Source organism: Nerophis ophidion, linkage group LG25 (genome assembly GCF_033978795.1).
Source record: "Nerophis ophidion isolate RoL-2023_Sa linkage group LG25, RoL_Noph_v1.0, whole genome shotgun sequence".
Lineage (NCBI taxonomy): Eukaryota > Metazoa > Chordata > Actinopteri > Syngnathiformes > Syngnathidae > Nerophis > Nerophis ophidion.
In genome coordinates, this window is record NC_084635.1 from 11,304,730 (window position 1) to 11,327,011 (window position 22,282).

At 37.0% G+C, this 22,282-nt stretch overlaps 1 protein-coding gene across 2 annotated transcripts in view; it reads right to left on the reverse strand.

Moving 5' to 3' along the window:
- LOC133543091 (CD151 antigen-like) overlaps positions 1-22,282 on the reverse strand; it is an 87,388-nt gene that overhangs the window by 21,274 nt on the left and 43,832 nt on the right. For both annotated transcript variants that reach the window (XM_061887509.1, XM_061887508.1), the window contains exon 3: positions 8,890-9,081. In XM_061887509.1, coding sequence (XP_061743493.1) covers positions 8,890-9,081 — 192 coding nt within the window. The remainder of the gene's footprint in view (positions 1-8,889; positions 9,082-22,282) is intronic.

Below are 22,282 nucleotides of genomic sequence, written 5' to 3' on the forward strand. Positions count from 1 at the left end.
CAACTGGCTACATGGGTACCCCGGGGTCCTGAATTCAGTGAACAGATTGTTTTAAGTTTGCAGAAATGTGTACTTAGAGTGTAAAATGAACCAAAAACGTGTCATTTTTATGAGTGGTTTAATTGTTCCAACAAACTCTTTGCAATCAAACCTTGTGTCTGTAGAAACTGTTGAGGTTTCTTTACAAAGCGCATTGAGTTACAAAGTGTGACGCAGAAAGGCTGCCAAGGCTAAGCCAGGTGACTCCAGAGCACTCTTTATGACCATCCTGCAGGCAACTTAAGGTTACAGTGCAATCACTGCCAAAATGACTCAGCAAGCTGATTCACAGCTGTTGCAATTTCCTTACCGTCTATGTCTTGATGAGGTTGTAGCGGGTACCTCGACTTTAGTGCTGTCTGTCCCTTTCAGGATTAGTTGTAGCTACTATTATGCATAGTGCAGGAAAATATTCAACTGCTGTAAGAAAGCAAACATCTAAACAAACAGCATCAAAATATCTTGCATGTGTTGGCTCATACTGTCAGACTTAGTTAGACATCTTGATTTGTTTCTTTTGGCATGTTAATATGAGAAATAATCACAATATCAGTAGATGCTGAAATGTGGAGAAGGCATAGAATAATAAAAAAAAAAAGCTCTGCTTCTTCCTACTATCATAAACGACTGCCATGATGTATTCCAAACACAATGGCTTATTGAATAACTATCATTGAATGTCTAAGAGATGATTCGATATGCATCTAAATACATAGAGAAAACACAATTTAGATGTGATACATTTTAAATTGCAACAATTCCATTCAATTTGGTAGGATGCAATCTAGAAACGTTCCTTTTTTGAAGTACACTTTTTAATAGCTTAGTTCCTAAATGTGGAACTGTTAATCTTTTAAATAACTATACTTAACAAAATATTATTTTGGAAAGTATTTGTCTTCCTTTTAACAGTTTGTGTATTACTGTAACACATTACGTTAAAGAACTTTGGAAAGCCTCTATCACACTTAATATTATATTTTCACAAGTTGCAACAATCAACATATGCCTTTATTTTATTATGTATCCCTAACATGCATTTTACGGTAAAAAGCTGTCTACTCCGTATCTTATATTGATGCTTCAATGTATTTATGTCACAAATGCCCTTATTCTCCACAAAACGGTATTATGATCTCAGGTCTTTAGCAATGAAATTAGCGACTGAAGACGTTATTATCTTGGTTAGAGCAGAGTTATGGCCAAGTTTTGCCTGTTGTGTCTTGCTGTACTCGCCTTCTCATCGCCGGTTTCTCCATCTCTTCTTACAACGTGCGTGTTGAAATTAGTCTTGCTACCGCTGAACTTGCTATTTTACCGTCTTTGCATATTGCAATATATTTATCGAGTTTAACCGTTTATCTTGAACAGTCCAAACGCTTACAAACTTTGGACTTCATTGTGTCCGTATGTCGTTGCACATTTTGTAGTTCCCTTATCTTCTACTTGTTTGTTAACATAAAGGTGACAAGTCTAGCAAAAGAGTTTCGTCAGAAGCAAGACAAACACTGAGAGACTGAGAACGCTGTAGAGACTGAGCAGAAAGGGCTTCCAGCAGTGTAGCAGAGATCAAACCGATACATAACCTTGTAATTAGGCCATTGTTTGATTAATTTACCATTTGCATCAGTCCAGGGAGTTATGATAATTCTGATCTATATCTAACACACTACCTTGTGGTCTGTATAACGATTTAATTAGATTCAGATTCTTGTCTTGGGTAGACGATTCAATTCAGAATCGATTCTCTAGGGAACACAATTCTCGCAATATATATTATTTGGTATAGAAATTATAATAAAACCTTTTCAAAACAGGGTTACTGGTTACAGGTCACAAAAGCTTCTCTTGGCTGCTGACGTCCGCGCAGTGATGGCCTAAAAAAACTATTTTTGAAAATGTATTTTTAAAATTTGATATACAAAATTCACAGAATCAATCCAAAAAAAAAAAACATAGCAACTCCAACTCCAACCCAATCACAGCTTTACTAGACTTGCAATAATTTACAAAGCAATTGAGTAGAAATACAATACTATAGAAAAGGAAAACCAAACATTTTGAAAAACAGCATCAGTACTAGGGTTGTCCCGATCCAATGTTTGGATCGGATCGGCCGCCGATATTTGCCAAAAAATGCATATTGGCAAGGCATGGGAAAATGCCGATCCAGATCCAGTTTTTAAAAAAAATCCGGTCTTTGTTTTCCAACGCACCGAAATAATACATTCCACTCTTCTGCTGCTCCCTATACTACGTTCCGCATTTTCCAGCACAACTTCAACACATTCACATGTCTGTGTTCTAACCGTTAAGACGGCTATGTGAATTAAAAGTTACGGTGAAAATGTCAGCTGTGTGGGAGTATTTTACCCTACAAAACGAAAAAGATGAAGAGGTGGAGTGCAAAACATGCCACAATAAAGTCAAGCGTGGTGGTAAAGTAGTAAGACTTTTTAATGACTCTTCAGAGTGAGAGGCTTTTTAGCACTCATAGATGAACACAGGAGCAGGCTGACACCTGAGCATCTTGAATTGCTCGTCTTTGTTAGAAAGAATCTCCCCATTATGCTTGGATGTCAATTGAACAATTGAAAGGAATGTGTATATAGTTTTTATTTTTATTTTTTAAGTTTACACTTGTTCAAGAGCAAGTATTGATGCTGAGTTATGGACATTTTATCCCACTCTGGTTGTTTGTGTGTTTTGCTTTTTTTAATAATCTTTACAGCATTATTTGCACTTTATACCGTTCACTTTTTTACTGTTTAATGATGCTATTTCTGTTTGTCGTGTATAATTTTTTTCTATTTTGTGTTTATCCTTGAATACCAACCATTGTGTATTATTCAAACTCACCTAATTCAGCTGGCTAGTTGTGATCAAAAGTACTAAAACCATTTTCAACATGAGTCTGACAACTAAGTAGGCTAAATAACTTTAAACTTTAATACATGCTCGGATAGGCCAGTATCGGCCAGTATCGGGATCGGAAGTGCAAAAACAATATCGGTATCGGATCGGAAGTGAAAAAACCTGGATCGGGACATCCCTAATCAATACTATTAAAATATGTATATATACACATATATACACATAAACATACATATAATTATATATATATATATATAATTATAATTAGTTTTTATATAATTATTTTTTTTGTTTTTTCTTAATGATTCTAGAAAATTATGAATTGATTTAGAACTTTAAAAAAAAAAAAATCGGAATTTGAATGTGAATCAATTTTTTTTAATCACCTGAATATATTGGATATGCAAAACAACCAATGTCAAGCCCCAAACTCCATTTTAATGACTTTGCTTCTCTTTCTTGTGGTACTTCAACACGACGAAGCGGTAATTTCTGAATGGTGTCGTCCTTGAGCAGCAATTTAGCAACTAATTAAAACCTTGTACTAGATGAATCCTGTTGACAAATCAGTCCTACATTAAATGTCATATATGAACAAACACAAAAGGTTTTTTATGTCTTATTGCATTTTTAGAAAAGATTAAGCTATCTTCCCCTCACACCTAAACATTTTTTTGAAGCCACTGCTCAACATGCTGGCAGACAGCAGAGCCCATATAAGTACATCCAATACTAGGGCTGCAACTAACGACTATTTTGATAGCACTTTGATAGACAGTTGTCGATAGTCCTTGAATGGATTTAGATAAAGATTAGCTCGCAGACCTAAACCAAAATGATAGTTAAACTTGTTAGTGTAGCTCGGGGGTCAGCAACCAAGGGTCTAACCCCGGGTTTCTTTAGCGCCACCAGAGTAGCTCCATGGAGCATTTTTAAAAAAGGATTAAAAATGGAAAAATATGGGGGGAAAAACTTTTTTTTGGGTTTAATATGTTTTTTGTTTGAGTACAAACATGACACAAACCTTCCCACTGTTTAATATGTTTGTGTGTATGCATTGCTTCACTGAGGAGAGTATTTGTCCTACTAATTTTCTTGGTTCTTGAACTCACCATAGTGTGGACTGTGACGAAACAGTTTGTTTACATGTAAAATCTGCCACTCCTTCTTTGTGCACCAAAATTTTTATGCTGTACGTGAATGCACAAAGGTGCGCTTTGTTGATGTTATTGACTTGTGTGGAGTGCTAATCAGGCACATTTGGTCACTGCATGACTGTAAGCTAATCAATGCTAACATGCTATTTAGGCTAGCTGTATGTACATATTCCATCGTTATGCCTAATTTGTAGGTATATTTGAGCTCATTTAATTTCCTTTACTTTTATCCTCTTTGTATATAATCTAGTTTTGCATGTCACTTGACACATCTGTTTGTAATACTGGCTGCATCTCAGATAGTTGATTGTGTGCCATGTTGTTCCAGACCACAGCAAATCTTACCTAGCTTGCCAAAGATTGTATTAAATCTATTAGCAGCCTGCCGTTTCCTTTAACTTGAGACACACAAATCTATACATATGGCCATTAATAGCCAGTAATATCCAGGAGTTATCTCACCTTCTGAGTAGCCTATGATTTACTAATGGTTTCTTAATGTTGTAAAAATGTGTTAAATGAATATTACATATCAACATTTCTGTCAACATGGTCATTTTGATAGTAGGCTATTATAGCTAATATAGACACTTACGTCATATGTTGTCTTTATTATAAGACTTTTATACGGCTTTTCATTTTTTGCGGCTCCAGACAGATTTGTTTTTTGTATTTTTGGTCCAATATGCCTCTTTCAACGTTTTGTGTTGCCGACCCCTGCTGTAGCTAGTTCAGAATGTAGCCTACAAGCATTCTCCAGATATTCTGACACTCCCCCGCTTTAAATGCTTCAATATCACAGATGTGCAGTCATAAAAAACAAGACGTGCTTTGTTTTTAACAAAATAAAAGGAAATATTCCCAGAAACTTCAAATATTTTCACCGAAAATGTTGTTCCCTGAGAAAAACATGAGTGATGACGTCATGACTATTGTCAACTGTGAGATGGGCTCCAGCACCCCCGCAACCCCGAACAGGACAAGCGGTAGGAAATGGATGGATGGAATTTTTTTGTCTATATTTGTAATCGTTGCACCACTACAGCCCTAATTAGCGTCAATTTGATACCACTGTTGAAAAACAGACTTTAATACATGTTTACAGGCACACAAAACTACTTGTAGGCTCCAGTCCAAATGCATGAACCCAATAAAATGACACTTCTGGTATTGTCTAAAAGGAGTGTCCCACATTGTAACAACATTTACAGGTCAGAAAAAAGGAAAATCATCATAGAACCCCATTAATTGAAAAACAATTTCCGATTTGCATCAGTTATTTGTTACACCTCTAGTGACTATACTGTGTATAATGTAGTTCTTCTTCGCAAGGTTTACTATTTTGTATCAAACCTGCGGTTCTTTTAACCAAGTCTGTTGGCTGAGTGCCATCACTGAGCTCCTACTAAAAAACACTACATTGTCGTATTATGCCAGGTTTTCAAAAAAAAATCATGAAAGACTCATAAGCTTCTGAGCTCCTACTAAAAAACACTACATAATGCACACGCCATTAGTGCTTCTGTATGTAATGTTCACATTTGTTTCTGTGAAAAATATATGACCTCTGTGAAGCATTAAGTCTCAACTTGTTGTATTGTATTACCTCAAGTTTTACACAAAAAAAAGTCATGAAAGACTCATGAGCTACTGAGCTTGCAGTGCAAATGGTCTGCAAACTGAGCAACCTGACACAAATGAATTATGAACTATAAAGCGTGGAGCTCATTCACCTTTGCTTCAGCCTGCAGCTCTGTCAACCTTTTGCCTCATAAAAAAAGCACTCCTGTGAGTTATTGTGAACTAAATGCTTTACACATAATGCATATGGTGTAGTATGTAGACGCCCTCTCAATCACATGGATTAAATGAAGCAGCTCTAACTTTAGGAGGAATATTTACTTTCTCTACAAGAAGTTAGAACTGCTACTGGGACTCCATTTATCCTCCATTTTCTGTATTATCACACATCACACCCTTCCTGTTCGCACTTTTGTCTCCGTTCAACTTTTTCTTTGTGCAGTAAAGTCAGTCTTCTTGTTAGGCTTTGAACCTCTGACATTTAGATTACAGGAGTGCATCAATAATCACTGCTGCTCGTGTACTCCTCGAAAGTAGTGCGTACTCCCACCAAATACGAAAGGGCCATGAATCAGCCTGTTTCCTCCCTTATGTTTGCCCTGTTTAACAATCTAGATAGCATCTCCCCTTGCTGACAAGTTCATTCCATCACTGTGATTCATCGCCCTAATATCAGCTCTTCAGGAAGTACGGGGCATCTGAAAATACACACATTCAAGCTTTATAACTCACAAAATCATAGTGATCTGTTTTTATTGTGAACACAACCACGTCTCTCCAGCTATTAGGGGCGTAACAATTTGTTTTAACGATTCAATTCAGAATTTGTGGTTTCCGAAATGATTCACGGACGATATCATTTTTTTACAATGATCCGATCCCAACATTTCAGTGATTTGAAACCGATTCAGTTACTTTTTGGCGAAAAAATTCAACCAGTGTGACTGAGAAATAAGTACTGGATACTGAACACTGTGTCCTACATTCCTGTTATTTATTGTAAAGGAATTAGGTAAACCAGTAAATGAATTATGGATACAGAAAGCAAGTATAACAACAATTAATGGCTAGTGCAATTACACCTTATTTCATTTCATTTCATTTCATTTTATTTATCTCATTCATTGATGTGCATTTAGAACGATACATAATTATATCACAATTATACAATTTAAATTCACACAATTTCTGAGAAGGAGCAGGATGAAAAAAATCTTATAATTTCCTGCCCCCTTTGACATAATACATTATCTTACTTCATGAATATCATTTAAGCAGACACATACATCCAAATAAAGTGTAACCAACTCTTTTGGTTGAATTAACAAGAGCAAACATTTTCTGCTCTCATTTTCAACATTCGAATCCATTTTCAATAAAAGAACAGTAACCGAAATTTTAACTGTAGTTTTCACTCGCTACATTTGCTTAAGTTTTTCAAAATAAAATAATACAATATTAATCGCAAAAACAGAGCGCAACTAATATCTCTTCAGGTTAAATCAATAATCGGTTAAATTGCTACTTTTACTGTTGTTTTTCTGACATTGAAATACATAATTAGAAATACAAAATTAATTAATTTAAAAAAAATAAGTGCCACCAAATCTCCTCATAAGCAGTGATTTGACCTGCTACTACTCGCATTTTAATAAATAGCTACGGTAGCAGAGAAAAGTCACAACAAATGCAAACGCCATAACCCAACAACATCGAGCGATAACACAACAACTATAAGCCAAAACCACAGCAGCACAAAGACCGAAGGGAAGTAGCAGCGGACAAGTTGAAATGAAACAAAGTGTAATGAACAAAGTTGGAAAAGTATGTGAAGTGTCAACACTTTTTCTACTACTTACACACTATGTTCAGGAAGTTGGTTCGACGTCGTAACTTGCTCCACTGTCACTTCCATTGTGTCTGTCGCATTCTTTGTGGCTTAAAGTTGTATTGCAGCTTTATATTATTGTGTTGTGGCGTTTTTATTTGTTGTGGCTTTTGCAATTGTGCTGCCTTCTAAATTGTTTTTGTCCTGTGGCATTTGCATTTGAGGTGACATTTCTTAGCCACCATAGCTATCCACCATTCTTGTTTTGCCGACTGATGCCGTTGACGCCACACACAGACTTGAATAACGCTTAACATTTTTTATCATTAAAAGTGCTAAGTTTCATATAATGTCTGCCATTCTTAAATCCAATTATTTCCTTTTTGTTATATTAATAAAATTGATTATTTCCTTTCAAAACAATATCTGATCGATACCTATCTTCCAGAAGGCAACCTTGCCTAACACAGTTCGATGGAGTTGAAGCTAAGGAATATAAATCGATATAACCGGCAGCACGGTGGAAGAGGGGGTTAGTGGATCTGCTTCACAATACAAAGGTCCTGTGTTCGATCCTGCGCTCGGAATCTTTCTGTGTGGAGTTTGCATGTCCTCCCTGTGACTGCGTGGGTTCCCTCCGGGTACTCCGGCTTCCTCCCACTTCCAAAAACATGCACTTGGGGATAGGTTGATTGGCAACACTAAATTGGCCTTAGTGTGTGAATGTGAGTGTGAATGTTGTCTGTCTGTGTTGGCCCTGCGATGAGGTGGCAACTTGTCCAGGGTTTACTCCGCCTACCGCCCGATTGTAGCTGGGATAGGCTCCAGCGCCCCCCGCCACCCCAAAGGGAATAAGCGGTAAAAAATGGACGGATATCGATTACCATTACACCTCTATGTTTTTCTCTAATTATAACATTTCAGCTTTGGTTGGCCCTTTTAATTTGCAAGAACAAAATTGATACCACTTTCTTTTGTGTGAGACTAACCATTTTGAACCATTCAAGTTCCGCACATTAGCCTCTGTTACTACAACACTACAGTGTCTTGAATGAAATACGGCTGCACAATCTGTTTTGCCCTGATAGACAATGAGACAATGGCACTGCAGTCCTGACAAAAAAACCCACCAGAACATCCTGAATAGTATTAACCAAATAATATTAGAGACTAAGAAAATAATCAACGCACATGACAGTTTGTGTGTTAATGTTAATTATGTCAAGCACAACAAGATGCATTTTACATTTCTATCCACATAGTAGAAATAGTTGGTTTAATTATCAGACATTACCAACCCATTGATATCCAGGCTTTTTAAACAGAATACAACAAGCTAATGTGTCCTGTTGGTGGTGAAATGGATGTTTGATACAAATGCATTGTGCAGCCTATGACACAGTCTCTTACCACTCGCAGTAGCCTCCTCTGCTCCTTGAAGGTGGCACAGCATCCCAGAATGCCTGTTACCATGACGATGGCTCCAGCGAGGACCAGTATGTAGGCAGAGGCAGCATATGTTATGGAGGGGAGAAGGCTGATGTAGTCGCTCTTTTCGAAGAGAGTCCAAACACCCACAGCCATTACAACGCCCCCTGCGAGCTGAGAGAAGCACACAACGTGAGTCAGATCTCGAGAGAAGGAGGCGTCGGACACTACTGACAGTCCAAAAAATGAATGAGTGTGAAGTGAAATATTACGAATTCATGCTGCCACTCGGTTTGTGGGTGAATGAAGAGATAACCGCGACTTTGGCAGAATATCTGACATGTCTGCCACTGTGACAAGTGCAAGAGATTACTTAATGTCTTCATTTAAAATGTCTCAAGAAAAAAGTGAGCAATTCCTAGTGACGATCAATGAGCCACTGATCATTATTGGCCGATTTCCGCCAAGTAGTATGTGATCGATCGATGGCAATTAATGCCTTTCAATGCTCAACAAAAAAACAAAAACACATCCACTCTGCCAGATATTTTATTTAATTTTCGAGCAGCTAAATGTGTATGTGTGGAATGTGTGGAGCCCCTTCCCTGAGTTGATATCCATCACCTCCATTGCGGAAAATAAACGACATGTCTTACAACAAGTATTGTCATCACTGGAGGACGAGGCTAAATATGTTTCACACAAGTACGAAGACTAAGCAGAAGCAGAAAAACCAAGCATGCTAATCGTTAAGCTATCCATTACAACAGGGGTCACTAACCTTTTTGAAACCAAGAGCTACTTCTTGGGTACTGATTAATGAGAAGGGCTACCAGTTTGATACACACTTAAATAAATTGCCAGAAATACCCAATTTGCTCAATTTACCTTTAATAAATAAATGTATATATACAAAAGAATGGGTATTTGTCTGTCATTCCGCCATACATTGTAGAGAATAAATGATGAAAAAAACACTTAATTGAACGGTTTAAAAGAGAAAACAGGAAAAAAATTAAGATAACATTTTGAAAAAAAGTTTATCTTCAATTTCAACTCTTTAAAATTTAAAATTCAACCGAAAAAAGAAGAGAAAAACTAGCTAATTTGAATCTTTTTTTAAAAATTTAAAAAACAATTTATGGAACATCATTAGTAATTTTTCCTGATTAGGATTAATTTTTAAAATTTTGATGACATGTTTTAAATAGGTTAAAATCCAATCTGCATTTTGTTAGAATACATAACAAATTGGACCAAAGTATATTTCTAACAGACAAATCATTATTTCTTCTAGATTTTCCAGAACAAAAATTTTAAAAGAAATTCAAAAGACTTTGAAATAAGATTTAAATTTGATTCTAAAGACTTTCTATATTTGCCAGAATATTTTTTTTGAATTTTAATCATAATAAGTTTGAAGAAACATTTCACAAATATTCTGCGTCGAAAAAAAAGAAGCTAAAATGAAGAATTAAATTAAAATGTATTTATTATTCTTTACAATGAAAAAAATTAATTTACTTGAACATTGATTTAAATTGTCAGTAAAGAAGAGGAAGGAATTTAAAAAGGTAAAAAGGTATATGTTTTTAAAAATCCTAAAATCATTTTTAAGGTTGTATTTTTTCTCTAAAATTGTCTTTCTGAAAGTTATAAGAATCAAAGTAAAAAAATAAATGAATTTATTTAAACAAGTGAAGACCAAGTCTTTAAAAAGTTTTCTTGGATTTTCAAATTTTATGAGTTTGGTCTCTCTTAGAATTAAAAATGTTGAGCAAAGCGAGACCAGTTTGCTAGTAAATAAAAAAAATAGAGGCAGCTCACTGTTAAGTGCTGCTATTTGACCTATTTTTTAGAACCGGCCAGCGGGCTACTCATCTGGTCCTTACGGGCGACCTGGTGCCCGCGGGCACCGCGTTGGTGACCCCTGCGTTACAACTTGCTTGACGCAACAAGAAATAAGTGTTTAGTAAACTTTATATGGAGGGAAATTACTGCCAAACCTCCACAAACTCAAAAAAATGTGACACAAACTCAAAAAATTGTTTCACAAAGTCAAAAAAATGTTTCACAAACTCAAAAACATGAGTCAAACACACTTAAAGATTTGCAAGTAGAAAAACAATTTTCCACAAGGTAATACTTTTTGCACATTTTTTCCACTTGTAGTTCCACAGACGCAGTATATTGTTTCTCACGCATAGGAACCATAGTTCGCACTCTTCAACGACAAGTGGCGCTGTTGAGTCAATTTAACGTCGACAAGGCTAGTCATTTGCGATACTGCCTTCAGTAAGAGATAATAGTAGAAGTAGTAGTAACGTGATCCAAAATGGCTGATGCAACATATGTAACTACTGTATGGTAAATTTGAGTTTGTGTAGTTTTGGCAGTAATTTCACTACATAAATTTGGGAATGGAAGCAAGTTACAGCAGAAAGTACGCAGTTATTAACAAGAAATCATTAATAGGAGCCTAGAAAGAGGATAATATACACAATTTGTTGAACATGTCCAATGCTTTAACAAGGAAGAACTCGCTATTTTTTTGGCTGCATTAAAGGGGTCCTATAATGCAAATTCAATTTTTCTCACCAATTGGTACCAGTTTTTGTGCAATTGGGATCTGGATAAGTCCAGAAACATTGAGAAATCAAACCATGAGGGCATGGTGGGGATATTTACAGAACAATATTGCCTTCCTTCATACTTCCTCCAAACGAGCCAATTGGAATTTTCCCCAAGTGTGTTATCCATATGTGGTAGAGATTTATCCAAAGTGCTTTGCAGAAGTCCAGCACTGTAGTCTGACGCTGTAGTCAATAAGCGCCTACTTTTTTGTTATCCTCTTGTTGTGGGGCAGAGTGGCTTCAACATGCACATGCATCCTCCACTTTTGCCATTTCTAATACAAAGTAGCGTGGAGTTTGAAATTATATCTTTCAGTAGACTTGCTAGGGAAGCGCTAAAAACTACAACAAGGATAATGTGGGGAAGACGCAGTCAAAATGAAGGCACGTAAATAAGACCGCATACAAAACAGCACATCCTGAAAACACAAGTCACAAAGCAACTTGAAGATGGTCTGCAAAACATAATCCATGTAACATTTTTACTAAAGAACCACCATTACATGTTATGTAGACTACAAGGAAGTGCTTTGAATGCACAAACCTCGTTTTTATGAGTTGGGAAATTGTGTTAGATGTAAATATAAACGGAATACAATGATTTGCAAATCATTTTCAATCCATATTCAGTTGAATGCACTACAAAGACAAGATATTTGATGTTCAAACTCATAAACTTAATTTTTTTTTTGCAAATAATAATTAACTTAGAATTTCATGGCTGCAACATGTGCCAAAGTAGTTGGGAAAGGGCATGTTCACCACTGTGTTACATCACCTTTTCTTTTAACAACAATCAATAAACGTTTGGGAACTGAGGAAACTAATTGTTGAAACTTTAAAAGTGGAATTATTTCCCTTTTATGTTTTGTGTAGAGCTTTAGTCGTTCAACAGTCCGGAGTCTCCACTGTCGTATTTTACGCTTCATAATGCGCCACACATTTTCGATGGGAGACAGGTCTGGACTGCAGGCGGGCCAGGAAAGTACCCGCACTCTTTTACTACGAAACCACGCTGTTGTAACACGTGGCTTGGCATTGTCTAGCCGAAATAAGCTGGGGCGTCCATGATAACGTTGCTTGGATGACAACATATGTTGCTCCAAAACCTGTATGGACTCCATAGAACATGCTATACGTTTACCAAAAAATCTGTCACTCCTAATTGCTAAATCCAGTTAAATCTTCTTCCTCTGTGTCGCTTCTAAACAACTCGGGCAACTACCCTTCCTCTTCTATCGGTACTTCGCTTACGGCAGAGTCATCGTCAGTGGCAGTTCCAATTATTCCAGCCTTTCTGAATCCGGACAGGATGGTTTAGGTTGTCAATAAGGCGATCCAAAGTATAAGTCGCACCCCGGCCAAAGTATGACGAAAACTGCGACTTATAATCCGAAAAGTATGGTACTCATTTACCAGACACACAAAAAAGAACATATATGTTTTTAATAGTTTAAATGAAGAAGCAAGAGAAGTCCAAGACATTTGATGATCAATTATGACATCCAGCATATTACAAGAAACAATATCTATTATTTGCGAGACACAAGTTATGCTATTTTAGAGTCAAAGGACTTTGGTGAATGTTTAAATCTAAATTTATTATGGACATCACAATAAATAACAATGAATTTGCCTAGTATCTTGAAATCCTTAATGATTAGGTATCATCTACCTTAAAGTCCTACTGAAACCCACTACTACCGACCACGCAGTCTGATAGTTTATATATTAATGATGACATGCCAATACGGCCTTTTTAGTTTACTAAATTGCAATTTTAAATTTCGCGCGAAGTATCCTGTTGAAAACGTCAGTATGATGTCTCGGGTTGTAGCGGACATTTTTTTCCAGCCCGAGCCAAGCTTTAAGTAGTCTGCTTTAATCGCATAATTACACAGGATTCTGAACATCTGTGTTGCTGAATATTTTGCAATTTGTTCAATCAATAATGGAGACGTCAAAGAAGAAAGATGGAGGTGGGAAGCGGTGTATTGCAGGTGCCTTTAGCAACACAAACACAGCCGGTGTTTCCTTGTTTACATTCCCGAAGGTGAAGCTTTACTGTGGAACAGAGCGGTCAAGCGAACATGTTTCCCGACCACATGTCAACCGGCAGGTTTCGGTGAGAAAATTGTGGTAATAAGTCGGCTCTTACCCTAGACATGAGCGGAGCTTGCGTCGTTCCTTGTGCACCTGTCAAAGAGGCAGCTCCGTGGCTTCCCTCAGAGACACTGGCGGTCGCCACACCCCTCCGACTTTGCTGGTACGACAGTTTAATCTCACTACAACACTAGTAATACAATGATCAGATAAGGGATTTTCCAGAATTATCCTAGTAAATGTGTCTAATAACATCTGAATCGCTCCCACTGCCCTGTCTTTTTTTTTTTTTTAGTCCTTAACTCTAACTTCCCTCATCCACGAATCTTTCATCCTTGCTCAAATTAATGGGGAAATTGTCGCTTTCTCGGTCCGAATCGCTCTCGCTGCTGGTGGCCATGACTGTAAACAATGTGAGGATGTGAGGAGCTCCACAACCCGAGACGTCACGCGCACATCGTCTGCTAATTCCGGTAAAGGCAAGGCTTTTTTATTAGCGACCAAAAGTAGCGAACTTTATCGTGGATGTTCTCTACTAAATCCTTTCAGCAAAAATATGGCAATATCGCGAAATGATCAAGTATGACACATAGAATGGACCTGCTATCCCCGTTTAAATAAGAAAATCTCATTTCAGTAGGCCTTCAATGATTAGGTATCATCCACCTTAATGATTGGGGTCTTAACATTTTTCAGGCCAAGAACCTTCAAACTATTGGAGAGAAGGAGCGGGACAATCTACAATTGTATCTTGTATTAAATTATGATCGTATTTTACATTGAACTGGTCATGTAAGTACCTAGTTATTGTGCAATACTATCAATAATAAAATAACAGTATTGGGATGCCAACCGACAACTAGCGTTCTAATAGCTAGCTGGCAACTAGTGCGCTAATCACCTGTTGACTATTAACACACTAATCGCTAGCTGGCAACTGGCCCATCATTTGCCAGCTGCAAACTGGCACGCTAATTGTTAGTTGGCAACTAGCGTGCCAATCGCTATCTGTTGACTAGGGTGCTTAAAGTTCGCTGACAACTAACACGTTGATCGCTAGCTGGCAACCAGAGCGTTAATCGCGAGCTATCTTAAATGCTAAAATAATTATAATAATACAGCATTTTTTCAGGTTGTATATTATTCTCATTCAACTACTTGGCAGTGTGTAGGCTCAATGTTAAAGTTAAAGTACCAATTATTGTCACACACACACACACAAGGTGTGGCAAAATTATTCTCTGCATTTGACCCATTACCCTTGATCACCCCCTGGGAGGTGAGGGGAGCAGTGAGCAGCAGTGGTCGCCACGCCCCGGTAATCATTTTTGGTGATTTAACCCCCAATTCCAACCCTTGATGCTGAGTGCCAAGCAGGGAGGTAATGGGTCCCATTTGTATAGTGTTTGGTATGACTCGGTCGATATTTGAACTCACAACCTACCGATCTCAAGGCGGACACTAACCACTAGGCCACTGAGTAGGTAATACAATGTTCATGTGTATTCAATTGCATTTACATCCATCCATCCATTTTCTACTGTTTGTCCCTTTTGGGGTCGCTTTTACATTTCTGGGAAAATTGCTGGGGGGAATGTAGAAAATCCATTACAAAAAATGTTTAAATGCAATGAAGCAAAAATGTCACGGCTCCCTTGCAACACCCTGTGGAAAACTTCCGATTGACATCATTGGGCTGAGATTCAAATCATATACTGCAGGCATAATGAGATGAAATCACTATATTTTGCCCAAAAAAACACTACTTTTTGGCATCATTTTTAAAAGGGCTCGAATTATTTTCATTAGGGACATCACATACGTTGGTTGGCTAAACTTATCACCAACAAGTCGCGGTGTTAAGTCCAAACATCACATTTTAGATGTCCATGGCGGTGCACTATTGCAACAAACAGGTGATTTAAGGTTGCAATAGTGTCCTTATACCCAATGAGTTTGAAACTGTCTTTATTTTTCCCCCAAAAATATTTGCTAATTAGGTGGTTTTAATTAATTGTAACATGACATAGCTTGACAGACTTGCTCAATGGCCTTGTGGTTAAAGTGTCCGTCCTGAGACTGGACGGTGGTGAGTTCTAACCCTGGCCGAATCATACCAAATACTATAAAAATGGGACCCATTGCCTCCCTGCTTTGCACTCAGCATCAAGGGTTGGAATTGGGGGTTAAATCACCAAAATGATTCCTGAGCGTGGCTACAGCTGCTGCTCACTGCTCCCCTCACCTCACCTCCCAGGGCGAAGAACAAGGGGATGGGTGCAGAGGAACAATTTCACCAGACCTAGCGTGTGTGTGACAACCGTTGGGAGTTTAACTTTAATTATTACAATTTGTTCAGATGATTCATAACTTGTGTTTATTCTGAATCTCACAGAAAAAGTGTCTCCAACAATGAAGAAGCAGAATGTGGCCTCAGTGTTGACATGGATCCTTCCACGTGGTGAATTAGATGTGTTTTGTCACTGGAAAAAAACTGCACTGGGTAAAATGAGCAACTAGTGACCCCATGTGGTTGTAAGAGGAAGTCGCTCTGGAACTCAGGGGCTATTAACGTTAGAGGTGGAAGAAAGTGAAGGTCAGTAAAGAGATTTATTCGTACAATTATATACTTTGGGGGCCATCATTGATTAGTGAGTTTCCAAAAACGAATCACTATAGTATACTTAGTTTATTTACAGAACATATTTGTATATTTTTTTATCGAGAGTATCAACAAAAGCATTAACCCCCAGACTGAAATACAAGTTTTAATTGTGTCCTCCTGTAATGAATGGATTGATTTGATTAACAGTATTCGATCCATTTACCATAATAACAATAATTTTCAATAACTTAGCAACAAAAGTTATGGGTCAGTATTTGGTCTTCATTCTGGTGTTTCTTAAATGTGGAGGTCATTGAAGGTATCTTAGACATGACTTTGTACAAAAATAACGTGGTTGGTGGAAAACAGATCCACCCCGACATTGATCAGATTTAGTCAACTGGACATTCCATCCATCCATTTTCTACTGCTGGTTGATGCTGAAACCTATTTAAGCTGAATTCAGGTGGAAGGCAGTGTACACCCTGAACAAGTTGCCACCTCCTCACATGGCCAACACAGATAGACAGACAACATTTTCACTCACATTCACACACTAGGGCCACTTTTTAGTGTTGCCAATCAACCTATCCCCAGGTGTCTTTGGAAGGGGGAGGAAGCCGGAGTATCCAGAGGGAACCCACGCAGTCACGGGGAGAACATGCAAACTCCACACAGAAAGATCCCGAGCCCATGATCGAAACCAGGACCTTTGAATTGTGAGGCACTCGTACTAACCCCTCTTCCATCGTTCTACCCAAAACTCGGACATATTTCCTGAAATATGTAAACAATAATAAAAGCGACGAAAAATGTATCGACGATACAAAAATAATAGATCTAACTTATATAAAATATATACTTATATTTGTCGGACGATATATTGTCCTACAAAATCTTGCAGATAAACAATAATATGGTCAACATAAGTGTGTGGCAAAATTAGGCACCAATGTAATATTGATTATGGGATAAGCAGCAGAAAATGGATGGAAGATACTTTTTCGTCACTTATTGTTTGTCTTTGGTACACTAATGTGTATATTTTAGGCCATTGGTTCTTTGTTTTATTTTTGCAAAAATGTATACAGTATATCTATTTTTATATTGCTATTTTTATCTTTGGTATGAAAATTATTATGTAACAACATTTATTAGTATTTTTTGGTTCTTTGTTGTTGCTATTTTTGTATTATGACAATTTATTATTGGATCATGTTGTACTGCATTTTAATCGTTTGTTCTGTGGTTGTGTGATGTTTTTTGCCTGGACCCCAGGAAGAATAGTCTCCACTGCGGTGTAGACTAATGGGGATCCTTAATAAACTAAATAAACTAAAACTAAATAATCATAATAACCAAGCAACCATTTAAAAGCATATAAACTTTTCTCATTGCTGTCGTATTGTTTACCATTGTACTGTAATTGGAAGGTATATAACTTTTAGTAAAACCTAAATAAGCAAACAAAAACAATAAATTGGACTCACATTTCTGTGAAATAAATAAATATTAAACATTTCAAAAGTGATTTTTTTCCACAGTTGGAAGAACAAGGCTGGGTGTTTTTTTGTATCCATCATGGGATTCTTGCTCGTTCATACATGTTGATGGGCTCATATTGCCCAATTGAATTGAAGCTGGATTATTCCAACAAAGGGACATTTGGCTTCGTATTTATATTTTTTCCTTTTAATGTGTGTTACTAATGGAACGTCTCACTACCGAATTGCAAGCAGGGAGACAATGTCCATGAATCTTGTGTGTGTAAACTAGCAGTCCTGCCCTTTGCCAACCCAAAACTAAGATTGTAAGAGGGCTCACTGCGTTCAGTTAATTATACTGTTAAATAAATAAACATGCTCAGGTGCATAGTTACCACTTTATCCCTATTTGAAGCAAAAGGCGAAGAAACAAACACACAGAAACAATTTATCGACTTCATTATCATTAATCATTCGCTTCATCAACTTAAGGACCATCGGCCCAGACCAAATCATTACTATCAATATGTGAATCCATCTGCCCATCTCTGTTTACATTCAAGAGCTCCAGCTTAACTTTGGTGTGTAGCATGTTTTGCTATTCCTCATCTTCCAGTGAGAATGGTACTTGTAAGAAACAATTGAGTTGCCGCCTTGGAGGCGAGGATTGCTGACTTAGATGTGGCTTTGCACTTTGCACTGTGAAGGGACGTTAGCCACTAGCTTGCTAGCGAGAACGCTACATTGTGTTGAGAATGCGATTGTTCACTTGTCGCTGTCAAATTTGCAGAAACAGATCAAATGTCTCCTCAAAATGCATCATCACGTTATGATGATGGTATGGCGGCTTTATCGTCTGCAAAATGTATCATTTATTTCGTATATGGTCTACATTGCCCAACCCTGATCTGAATGGTGTTGATCAGATTCAAGACAAGCCAAAAACAGTTTTATTAGTTTCTTTGCAGATGGCTACTTCATCAAGAAAGATTTATTCATAGCTTGTGATGACAAGCATAAAACTGAAACACATTTTATTAGGACCGCACAGTGGTGCATGTTAACACATCTGCCTCGCAGTCAGGGTGGTTTCTCCCTGTGCTTACTTGGCTTTGAAGCCGGTTTTCCTCTTTTCGTCTTTCATCTGTGACCGACAGAAAAACGAAGGGATGAAATGACTTTAAAGTTACTGTAAGCTTTGTTCCGTTAAAAAGAAGAAATCAGAACTTAAAAAAGACGTGATCTGAAGGTTTATGTAGTTTATTGTAAGACATATAAATTTGGCTGCTGATACAAGTTGTTTTTTGCCATGTTTCAATTCAGTCGTGTTCCTGTTCTGATGCATTTCACTGGAAACCTTGAAATGTCAAAAGTTTGTCGGAATGTTTTAAAACACGTTTTTGTTACAAGTATACAGCTCGCTTTAATTATTTGAATTGAAACAACTGGTAAGTGTATTTATTTAAGAGAATGTTAAAAGGAGGACAGTAAGAAGCCAAAGTTCTTGTCGTCAAAGACATCAAGGATAGCTCAATATATGTTTGAAATGTATCCGAAGAACTTTGCGTGAGTTTGTCATTTTAGTCTGACCTTGTAGTAAATAAGCACATTCCTTTTCACCATCCTCTTATTGTGGTGTAGACTGGCTCGTATATGCACATGCATCCTCCACTGTTACCTTCTCTAATACAAAGTAGAACTTGAACTAGAATCATTCAGTGGACTTGCTATGGGAGCGCAAAAAATTACAACAAAGATGGCGGGGAAAAAACGCAGTCGAAGTGGAGCCACATACATAAGACCACCAACAAAATGAAGCGTCTCAGAAAGTGGCTTGAAGATAACCTGTAGAACATAGTCCATGCAAAATTTTGACCAAAGAACCACCATTACATGTTATGTTGACCACAAGGAAGTGGTTTAAATGTTGAAAAATCATCTAAATATGACCCCTTTAATAACTGAAGTCAAAAAATAACATCTCTCCCGTAGTAACACAGATTACAACAGATTCTACAATATTAAGTAGTACATAGCATTCATTAACTTTTATAAACTACCAAGATCAATTATGAAGTGCACAATGAAGTCGATATTTTCAGACCAGTAACGTATTTTTCGCACCAAATTATTAGGCGCACTTCCGATTAGCAGGTCTATTCAGGTCTATTTTCATACAAAAGGCGCACAAGAGTATAAGGCGCATTAAAAGGACAGGGTTTCCCACACATTAATTTATTTGTGGTGGCCCGCCACGAAAGAATTACGGCCGCCACAAAAAATATAAAAAATAGAATAATAATAATTTAAAAAATAATAACTTCCGTCTTTTGACTCGCTCGACCGCTCATAAAAGCAATTAGACTCTGTCTGTGAATAGAGCTTGTAGTTACATATTATATAAATATGTAAATATTATATAAATATGTATATAAATATGTACATAATGTGTTGTAATTATATTCCAACTCCGCGTTCTTCTTGGTCATCGCCGCCGCTGCCACCCCCCTCACCGCCGCCACCCGACCACACCACCACAAATAGATGCCTGACCTGCAGAGGTGGGTAGAGTAGCCAGAAATTGTACTCAAGTAAGAGTACTGTTGCTTTAGAGATGTATTACTCAAGTAAAAGTAAGGAGTAGTCACCCAAATATTTACTTGAGTAAAAGTAAAAAGTATGTTGTGAAAAAACTACTCAAGTACTGAGTAACTGATGAGTAACCTGTTCGTTTAATGATTACGGCAACAAATAATGCACAAAAACATAAAAATAGCAATGAGCAAATTCAGAGCCAGGAATATCTCTTAAGCAACTAAAACAATATTATATATCAAATAATAATACATTAAAATAAAAATAAATTAAGGCAAATTGAGCCACAATAACTTAACAGCACCATAGGCTCAGTAGGCATTCATTGATTGATTGATTGATTGAAACTTGTATTAGTAGATTGCAGTACAGTACATATTCCGTACAATTGACCACTAAATGGTAACACCCCAATAAGTTTTTCAACGTTAATCAATTACTTAATAAATGACCAAGTCGAGGTGATCTATCTCATATATACATAGACACATATATATATATATACATATATATATATATATATATATATATATACATATATATATATATATATATATATAAATATATATATATATACATACATACACACATATCATATATATATATACAGTATATAATTTATATTTATTTATTTTGCCGTTTTTGTTCACATGTTAAAGGTGTTTTAATGAATATACATGCATGTTTAACATATAGATTCCTATCTTTAATGAAGACAAGAATATAAGTTGGTGTATTACCTGATTCTGATGACTTGCATTGATTGGAATCAGACAGTATAGTGCTGATAACGTCCCGGTTTTCAAATGGAGGAGAAAAAAAGTTCCTCCTTCCTGTCTAATACCACATGAAAGTCGTTGGTTTTTGGCATCTTATTTGTCCAGCTTCCATATTGTTTTTATACACTTTACAAGAAATACATTGGCGGCAAACTCCGTAGCTTGCTAGTTTGTTTGCGCTGGCTTTTGGAGACTCTTATTTTGTTAGCGCAGGCGCGATGGAGCGGCACTTTTATTGTGAAGACAGGAACTGTGCGATCAGTCTTTAGGCTCGTGACGGGAAGTACGGTTGAAATAAAAAAATGTCTTTTTTCCTTTACACTTTTGATTGATTGGTTGATTGATTGAAACTTTTATTAGTAGATTGCACAGTACAGTACATATTCCGTCCAGTTGACCACTAAATGGTAAAACCCCAATAAGTTTATCAACATGTCGGGTTCTACGTGTGACGGTCACGTGACCACCTGGCTCTGTTTGATTGGTCCAACGTCACCAGTGACTGCATGTGATTGGTGAAACGCAGGCATGCGTAGTTCTTACTTCGAATGAGTGTCTGACAAAATCAAAACAAACAAAGCGTGCATTAACAGATCGATAAAAAAAAAAGTAGCGAGTAGCGACCTGATTGCAGATAAATGGAACGGAGTAAAAGTAGCGTTTCTTCTCTATAAATATACTCAAGTAAAAGTAAAAGTATGTTGCATAAAAACTACTCTTAGAAGTACAATTTATCCCAAAAGTTACTCAAGTAGATGTAACGGAGTAAATGTAGCGCGTTCCTACCCCCCTCTGCTGACCTGTGGGAAACACTGAAGGATCACATTATGATTTATTGTCCTACATTTAAAACACTACTTTGTGGTCTAAATAACATGTAATGCTGGTTCTTTGGTGAAAAATTGTTTGTGTCAGTGTGAACAGTGAAATTTCTTTTTTTTCATATCCGGCCCAGGAAATAAATCGGATATATATGCAATGCGTCGTCAATGCGCTTCGATCGTATTCATCTGACCAGAATGTCATCAAAAAGCGATAAGCATCATCATTTTTCCCAAAATATACGGTTACAAAATAAATAATTGACGAAACAGAAAACAGGTGAATATAATACATTTTAGGAACTCACGTGAACGTTTTATCTCTCTGTTTCCAACTGCTCGCCCACAGACACCC